We start from the raw sequence: 9,610 nt of genomic DNA, 5'->3' as shown, positions 1-9,610 counted from the left end.
TTTCTTCAGCATCGCCCTTACTTCCAGCAGCAGTTGAGGGACGTGGTTTTCCTTCCTGGCCACGGGTGGAATGCGGGGGCACTTCTTTAGAAACTCCAGAGTGTGCCCGCGGGCCAGGGCTTCCAACACCCATCGGTCGGTGGAGATGGACTCCCACGCGCTGACGAACTTCGCCAGCCGGCCCTACCGGGGTGCTCAGTTGGGGGCCCAGCGCAATGGCCGGTTCAGTCCTGCTTGGTAGTGGCCTTGCCGTCTTGGCCTCCTTGGCGACGACGAGATCCTACTGACTTGCCGCGTCCTTTGTAGGCCTCCTGCAATGAGGAGCGGGCCGCCTGGCGGTACGTACAGGAGGAGCCGCCGCCGAATCCTTTGGAGGCACCTTGCTTGCCTCCGGAGTTCCGAAAGGGCGGCCGTCGTTGCTGCAAAACTCCCAAGGCCGAGCCGTCTCCGTGTTGGCCTTGATGGCCTGCAGTGACTCGTCCTCTGTCTTGCCAAAAAGGTTGTTCCCATCGAAAGGCAGGTCCAAAACTCTGGTTTGCACGTCCTGGCGGAAATCGGTTGCCTTGAGCCAACCACGCTGGCAAAGGCAAACACTGTTGCCCATCTGGCGGAAACCAGTGTCAGCAATGTCCGTGGCCACTGTTATGGCGTGGTCCGACACCACCTCACCTTCCTGCAGGATCTACAGGGCCTCAGCCCTCTTGTCATCCGGGAGGAAGTCCAGCAGAGGAGCGATCTTAAACCACAGCTCCCTGTCGCAGCGGGCCACAATCGCGAGGGCGTTGGCCGCTTTAATCGTAGTCACCGACGAGATGACGTGTCGTCCCATAGCGTCCAGTTTCTTCCCCTCGCCGTGCGACGGGGAGGTCGAAGCCGGCGCCCCCGCCGCTTCCTTCTTGGCCGCCTCCGAGATGACCGAATCTGGGGTCGGCTGTGCCCTAAGGCACATGGGGGCGGACCGGTCTCTCTTGGCAGGAGTTGTGGACGGGTTCTTCAGGAGTGACAGCCCCCCGTCCCAGAAGTCATCAAGGAACGGGACGGAGAGGACCGTCTTCTTCTTGTACTCACGCCGTTGATCGAGGAAGCCTTCCTTCTTCTGTTCTTCGGGGCAGAGCTGGAAGAGCTCGGATGCCCTGCCGATCATGGCGTGGAAGGAGCCAATTTCGTCGGGCGGGGAGGCCCGAGGAGGTGGTGCTGGAAGGCCCATCCCGTCGTCACCACTGTCCTCATCCGTCCCTGTCGTGGCCGCCTCTGTTCTTGTGTCATCCCTCGGATCAGGGGAAGGAGATGAAGGCTGCGAGGGCCGTGAAGGTCGGAAGGGCGGGTGTGAACTCTCCTCCGCTTGCTTGGAGGTCTTCCCGACGGTCCAGGCTCTGCTGGATCGTCCGTTGGGGTTAAGGGCAACCTTGTCCTCATCTCCGTACACAAGGAGTTGATCGCCATCAAGATTGCTCCCGAGTTGTCCTGTGACCCAGGTACCGGCTGCGACGGGTGCGACAGTTGGGGAGTGGAATCGTCCGCCTCCACGGGATCCTCATCAGCACCACCGTCGCTTTCGTCGTCCGCCTCGTCGGGATCCCTCCCGTGGGACCGGACCTCCTCGAACTTCTTGTTCAGGATCTTCACGACTCCAGCCAACTCCTCTTCAGAGGCTGTATCCGTGTCCATGATGGCCACCGGGCCCTCCCCCTCTTTTTCCACCGGGGTTCTCACAGGGGTCTTATCGATGGGTTGAAAAGAGGATTCCCTCTGCGGTGGCAGGGAAACTCTGGGCCCCAAGGTCGTCTCCACTGGGGTAGCCTCCACAGGCTTCGCCAGGGCTGCCACGACTCCCTCGATAGAGGCCTTAGCTGCGTGAATCAAGGCCTTCACAACTTTGGACGCGCTTGAGGCCTTCACATTGGGGGGGTGGGTCACCGCCTCGCTCCCCCTCGGCTGTCTCTGTCGGTATCGACCGGGACTTCTTCCGAAGCTTACCAGGGTTCTCCGATTTCCTCTTCCCAGAGCCAGAGCGTTGGCTTGCGGTTGATGGCGTCAGTGAAAGTGCACCCTGCCTGGCAGCCGAGGAGCCAGACCGATCGGTGCTCCTGGTGCCCGCAGACTTGCGGTGCTTTGCCATTTGTTGGGCCGCCGGAGCGCCCTCAAAGGTCTTAGAAGACCGCTTGGACTTCTTCTCACCTACCGCTGGACTCTTTCCTTCCAGCCAGTTGGTGAGGCGGATGCACCGATCCTTCATAGTCCGCTCCGACATGTTCTTGCGAAATGCACAGTTCTTCTCCACGTGCGTTTTGTCTTCGTGAAGGCAGTAGTGGCATCTAGAATGTTAGTCCTCGAAGACATTGTGCAATCCGCATCCATTGCAGCTCCTGAACAGCTTGGATCTGAGCGTCATGTTTCCTTTGTCCTGAGCCATGTCCACGCGGGGTAGCCCTCAAAGATCTTCTGGAATCCTCAAAGAAGCGGAAGTCGACGAAAACTTTGCCCTTGAGGTGCGTAGAAAATTCCGAAACGGGTCCCCGTTGATCAGAAGTAGAGACGGTGGAGCTTGAGGGTCAATTGACCGAAAAAATGAGATTACACTCTAATTAATCGCAAAACGCAGTAAAAGCTTGAGAGCCATAGCACGAGGACTCCCAACACTTGAACGTGCAGTAAAAATCTGAGGATGGCTGCCAGAGGAGGGGCTTAGGTAGAGGGCAGTCATTGGCTGGAGGCAGTATGACCCAGAGACCAGTGATTGGTTATTAGGAGAAAGACAGTTCAGAAACTAAACAAACTGATTTTTTCTTTACCGAGGGTTCCCAGCCTGACGACGGGGAATATTCTTGAGCATGTGAATCCATGCCAGACCCCATGCTGGAGAACCCAAGTCACTCCTCTTAACATCTCTACTAACCTAATGCTGTTGAAAATACTTGTATTTGTGAGCTTTACAAAACGCAAATAAAATAGTCCAAGTTGATCTCATAACCGAAAGCTCAGAGGTTCAGGAACACGAAGCCTGAATGTCAACAGGAAAAGACAATCTTGTTTGCAATCACTACCAGCGATGGGTCCTTCCCTGCCCTTGGAATTGCCATGGAGTTAGCCACCTGCGAACCCGCAAGAACATGAGCTAGGGCATTGTATATAGAAAATTAGTACCCGGCGAGAGCGAAGCAGAATGCAACACGCATTCTGATTGGCTCTCGCCGGGTCCTTACCCGACCGAGAATCCTTCAATTCTCGGCCGGGATTCCAGCTGCCTTGTCCTCGGCGGGGGGGCGTGACAGCCCCTCAGCCAATGAGGAGGCTCAAAGCGGGGCCATCCCCGCTCCGAGCCTCCACACGACAGAGGCTGCCTTCGTCCCCTGCAGGGGACTCAGGTAAGGTTCTTTTTTTTCTTCCCTTCCCTCCCTCCTCCCTGCCCTCCCCACCCCACTTACCTGCTTGCTCCTGCATCCCCGGTGGGGGATGATAGCAGCCTCCAGCAGTGTGGAGACTTGGAGCGGGGCTATCCCCCGCTCCACGCCTCCACACGGCTGGAAGCTTCCATAGTCCCCCGCCGGGGACGCAGGTACGTATTTTCTTTCTTTTCTTCCCCTCCCTCCCAATCCCACTTACCTTCTGCTTCTTTTTCAGGGGCGTACGCGCTGGGAACACTTGTGTTCCCAGCGCGTACGCTCCCGATGGCCGCCATGGAAAGGGGAAACGGACTCAGTCTTCCCTTTGCATGGCGGCCATTTTCTTGGTTGTTTTTTTTTTTTCTGTCCCGAAACGCTGCAGCGTTTCGAGACAGAAAAAAATGCTTTTAGTGCCCCGGTCACGCACATAATGAGGGCCGGGGTACTAATAGCAATATGACCCTCGCGGCGGGGGCATTACCGACTCAGGTAATGCCCCGGGGCCTTCGTTAATGCCCCCGCCGCTCGGGTCATATTGCTTAAATATTGCCACAGTGTTTTTACTATTATCTGCAACATAGCCGAAGGTTCTGAATGGCCTAGCAGTACAGACGTTTGGTACTGATGTAGACGTGCAAAGTAGCCACTTACAGCACTCGGATAGTATTGGTCCAGTGACTAAATATCCTCTCTGGTGAGCCCTGGTAACAATGGAAACGCCATTATGGAGGGATGCAACATCAGTGCTTCACTTTAGAGAACTCTGGCAAGAGATATGCGGACCACAGAGTGAACAGACATTAGCAACTTGACATTGATCCATAGGGTTGCTCACGGTATAACAGATGAGCTTCTACCCTCCAGCATTCATTGTGCCGGTAGTGCAAGGGAAAGTGTCAACTAGATAGGATGCAGAGGGAGAAAGCGATAGAGGAACTTCGCTTGGCCGCTATTGCTTTCATGAAGTTCTTGATTGAGGAAAGTGGTGGCCCAGGGAAACGTGCTTCCCGGTGCTTGAAGCAATTGTGGAGCGCATTGACTGATCGAAGCACAAGTAGTACACAGCCCCCAGTTACAATCGTTTGAAGCTGCTTAGGTTTGTGAAACATGGGTATACCTTTAGAAGTGTATGCATATTTCTAAATAACTTGCTAGTTATTGACCTGTCAGTAAATGCAGCATTTCTTGCCAAGTTTCATCTCTCCATTGTGCCTGCAAGTATATAATTAAAAATGCAGTTTTTCTCTGAACAAAATGAAGCCTAGTACTATTCGTTCTCAAATCAGTATACTTCTTCCTCTTCCATGGAGATGCACTAATTACACTTCCCATCAACAGTCTTTGAGTCCTTCCTTTGCCTATACCTGCATTTTTCTTCAACAGCCGGTAAAGCAAGCATTACTGGAAGGAACATGCATTAGCAAAACTCAAAAGTATTGTCTTTACTAAAGGGAACCCAGTTTGTCAGGCAGGACCCAGGGAGAGATACTAGAGAGGCAGCATGCACGGCCTAAGGAGCACGTCACTGGTGAGCAGTGCAGGGTCCCTGCCAACTGTCTGCCCTATGTGCTCTCCTGTGTTCAATAAGAGAAAGGTTTTCCGTCAGGTAGTGGGGGTGTAGGCCATGAATAGACTTGAAAAGGAGCAGAAACTTGAAAATTGAGTAAACAGCCACCCTGTGTGGTGAAGGTATGCTAAGGTGGAAGCGTATTTTGATAGGTTGGAAAGGGTGTGCGGAAAAGTAGCAAAGAAGTGGAAAGAGGTGCCACGAGTAGGCTACAGCAATAGTGCAATGTACATGAAAACATAAGAATCAGAAGTTGGTGTGAAGTAATTCGCGCATAGCCAATAAGTCTGATAACGAGATCTTAGTATGCTTGGTGATCATTAAAGTGCATGGCCAAAGTCCATTCCAAGTTATGCGTGTTAGTTTATGCGACACGTGTTTCGACGCTAAGTCGTTCTTAAGGCTGGACAATTGTAAATAAATTCCATTCATGGAATTATATATTGCAAATACATGCAAGTGTGAACATTTAAACTAAGTCAAGTGAAAAAGAAACCACAACATAATGACATAGATTTTGTTCACATGAATAAGTAAATACAATGCAAAGATAAGTGGTTAAATGAAAAGGTTAATAAAATGATTACAATGGAAAAGATAACATACCATGATGGGCCATCAAGGGGGCATGAAAGAATTGCACAGGTAGACCAAAGTCTGTATAGAGGACAGTCAGTGAAAATTATTTATTATCCATAAATGGATATTATTATATTCATAGTAGCGCAGTTCTCCAAATGCTCTGAGCACATGTTATTTGTAACAGTAAAGCTTAAATTGCCATATCTGGAGGAGTAGTAGTAGTGTGCGGCCCCTTATAGCCCCTGCCTCGTGCTTTACTGGTCGTGGGATGTCGGGGGTGGAGGGAAATGAGAAACATGGTGAATTTTCAGCCCTCAATTTCATCCCCCTTTACCCACTTGCAACCAAATGTTTTATCCTCATTATGTTCCAAAACTAAAAATGGCAGTTTCAATTGTTTTGACAGATATGAGGGCACCTACTGGTCGAATAGAGAAACATGTTCAAGTAAATCAGTTGTCCATCAAGAGATGCTTGAAAGCAGGGGCTCTTTGGTCGAGAAAACAACAATATGTGTACAGTGTTCAAAAGCAAGGTTGTCTCATCTATGCATAAGGGGTGCAAATTTGCAGTTCTTTGTAAAGTAAGTTACAAGGTAGTTACTTTTAAGTGGTAAAGCTCAATATAATGATCACACAACATGAAATATTTTCCTGATTTAACTTTATTAGGAGTTGCAAAATTTTAAATTCCCAAAAATATATATTGTAATAAAAAATCCATGATAGAATAATAATGTGTTAAGGGAACAAACCCAAAAATCCAGAATAAAACATGCAATTGTGAGCACAGTTCGAATACTATCAATTCAGGAGCAGAGAGTCAATCCTAAAAAACACCCACCTCCTTCCAGTAAACTTACATTTATTCAATGAAAAGGGACAAGGATGCATGGGCAAGTAGGAGTCCAAATCATGGCCAGTTGAACCTCCCCCTACCGCCAAAGTGCCATATGTCAATGAAATATATTATGCATTCTTACAATATGAGGAACATCACTATTTAACGCAGTTGCGGCCAACCTATCAAAATAACAAATTAACCCCACCAATCACTGTCTGTGATTGCAAATGCAACAGTTGGTCCCAAGATCAGGTGTTGAAGATTGTGAATATTTAACACAGCGAGAGAAACGGGCCATCTGCTTTCGCTATTCGTATACCATTGATGTCCAAACCAGTGCTGAGAATTAAACCTGAGCAATATCCCTTGTAAATTGAATTAGGGCATGCATACATGTCTTAAGGGCAGTGAAAGTGGTAATTAAAGCAGTTTCAGAAGACTCCAACCTTTGTGGTAGTCTGATGAAAGGCAGTGGTTGCCATGCGTAGGGGGAGGTGAGGGATGTTGACCCTGAACTAGCTAGAACACTTCATCTTGCAGGCTCTTCTGCAAATGTTGGTGTTAATGCCTAGCCAGGGAAAGCATTTCACTCTAGGGAGTTGGAAGAGTATGGACATCGCCTTGACTTTGAAAGAAGATGTCAGCTTGTAGATGATTAGTAGAAACCATTGCATCTTTAGGACTTCCCCATCCTTCCACAAAATCGAAGTCCTTTGGTCCGAAAAGGTTCAGAGGATGCAACAAAAAGGTTTAATCCTGACCATACTGCCATCATAATAGGGTCAATTAGTGGGCAAGTGAATCAACCCTATGAGTGCCGCTCCCCCTTCGACAAACGTGTACGTAGTGTAGAACTCCGAATCGACCGTAGAGCCTGCGAGAAGACGGAAAACATTTTTTTAAACAGGTGTATGGCTAGAAAGTTTGTCAGGTTATTCATACATATTTCTGACTTGTAAATCAGAAAAGCAATGCACCATGTGTTGCAGCAGTTACAGTTTATTTGCATTTGGTTAATTAAATAACCTTTGCAAAGCAAGAAAGAAGGAAGAAAAATATAAAATGCAATTACATTACAATCGATTCATATCAATCCACTAAAGCACACAATATAAATTACTTTCATCGCATATAAAATAAAACATTTAATTTGGGAAAATACATTGCCTTCATTACATAGCAAAATACAAAACATTTCATTTAGCACAAAGCAAATTGAAACTGATGCGTCCAATTGTGAGTAATCGACCAGCCACGCGGGAAGTGTGCACTCGACTGGGTGGTTTTGATATTTTATTTTTAAGAAATTTAATGTTGGTAGATAAACCTCCGGAAATGTGTGGGGCCAATCCACATACATTTCCCAATGCTCACAGCACAACAAACACATAGTCAAGTGTACTCTGGGGGACACAGCCTACCGACGCAGTCCTCCTGTCATGTTCAGCTGGAATGTGACCGACACAGGGTAATTCAAACCATCTCAAGAAGAGGGAAGGCAACACCTTCCTCCGGCCATGGCCAGCCTAATCAAAATATCAACGGCTCCGTGGATCTGCATTACCTATTTTTAAATTCTGTGTGTTGGCAAAGCATACTGATGAGAGTTGAACAAAAGCAGGCCTGCGAAGAGGCCTGGTCACAGAACTGAGACCTCTTTGATATGCAAAATGTCAACTTGAAGCTAACTCCCACCCCTATGTATGAAGGGCAGTGAATGTCATGTCTGGGACAACTGTTTACAGTAGGCAACCCCTACAGGGAACCCCTTCCCCCCTTTCAGAGGGAAGAAGTATGGAGACAGAAAGTCTGTTCTCGCCATAAACTTCAAGGGAGACCTGCACATTGATCAGGAGTAACAAAGAGCTCAATTAACCAGAGAGACACTTTGATCCACAACAGACAGGAAGATGGGTGGGAATTAGTAGTACATGGTGTCACCCCTTACCTTTCCTGTTGCAAAACACTATGGTTATGACCTAAGCATGACAAAAGATTGTTGATGGGGACACAAGATTGGGTCATTAAGGTAGGCTTAGCCTTCACCAATCACTGGGGCTCAATTGGCTTTAAAAGAGGGTTGGGCACCTCTTTTGGCAGATCATCCGATGACTTTGAAAGGAGTAAGGAGGACTCATTTGGACCGTTGCTGAAAGTACAGTCTGCCTTCAAGCTTCTGCCAGTGAATGAAGGCCAGGATTTCCAAGAGGGAAGCAAGATCCCTCCCCTAAATATCTCCCAGGACCTCCCCTAAATATCTCCCAGGAAACAGAGAGATACCGGACTCCGAGGACCCGCCCAACAGCTCTAGAACCAGTACCCAGTCAGCACACAGCGTGCCCTGTTGGGTTATACCAGCAAGCTTCCAAGGGGGCAGAGAGTCTCTGAACAAAGGACAAGGCTGTTGCCTGCAAACACTCTCCTCAGCTTTGGGCCATCCACTTTAAAGGACGACAAGCCCTGCAAAGTAGCTAGGAGGAATGCCACAAGCAGCATCAACCAGCGTCATTCTTTTAAGGACATTTGAGGCAGTCAAGCCCTCGAACCGCGACCGGCTGCACACACTGACTGTTGTCACGCTGCACTCACTAAAGCCGCCTGAGATGCATCGACCAGCGCTCCAGATCCACCACCAGCACAGAGGAACAAGTTACTTCCCCATGGTAACGTTATTTCAACTGGATGTTCCAACCACATATTCCTCATCTTTTGATATCCCTGTATCCAGCTTAAGCTACTTCAGACCATTTTTCCAGCAGGGGCGCTGTACATCGATGCCTGTTGACTCAGTGTCCCTCAAGGGCCTCCGTTTGGGTGTCCCTCAAATGCCTCCGTCTCAGTGTCAACGTTATTGATGGCATAAGGTGTGCGCAGCGACCGTTGGCTTCAGTTCTGTTTTTAAGTGTATTGGTTTATCCTACGCCCGCAGCTACTCGCCCTGAAAGAGCGTAAGCTGCAATGACATGTAAATTCTACTGCGGGGTAGGCTGGGAAGGGCTATTAGGAATAAGTGGGAGGAACATCCAGTCAAAAGAACGTTACCATGGGTAAGTAACTTGCTCTTCGAATGGATTGTGTCCTCCCACTGCCTTTCCAAAAACACCTTCCTGGTCTGAGGAAGAGTCCAGACTATAATGCTTGGTGAAAGTGTGAACGGAGGACCATGTTGCAGCCGTGCAAATATCCTGAATTGGTACTCCCCTTTGTAAGGCAGAGGAAGTAGCCATGTCCCTGA

The 9,610-nt window shown here is 49.0% G+C and overlaps 1 protein-coding gene across 2 annotated transcripts in view; it reads right to left on the bottom strand.

Annotated features, from left to right (window-relative positions):
• Positions 1-6,178: 6,178 nt before the first annotated feature.
• The window catches only part of CRIP3 (cysteine rich protein 3), a 1,016,009-nt gene continuing 1,012,577 nt past the window's right edge, over positions 6,179-9,610 (bottom strand). For both annotated transcript variants that reach the window (XM_069608868.1, XM_069608869.1), the window contains one exon: positions 6,179-7,249. In XM_069608868.1, the coding sequence (XP_069464969.1) occupies positions 7,158-7,249 (92 nt within the window). In that variant the 3' untranslated portion in view covers positions 6,179-7,157. The remainder of the gene's footprint in view (positions 7,250-9,610) is intronic.

The sequence above is a fragment of the Ambystoma mexicanum genome, chromosome 4q (genome assembly GCF_040938575.1).
Source record: "Ambystoma mexicanum isolate Mex_15411 chromosome 4q, UKY_AmexF1_1, whole genome shotgun sequence".
NCBI classification, from domain to species: Eukaryota; Metazoa; Chordata; class Amphibia; order Caudata; family Ambystomatidae; genus Ambystoma; species Ambystoma mexicanum.
Note: the sequence above shows the minus strand (reverse complement) of the source record. Positions and strands in the feature narration are given on the sequence as shown.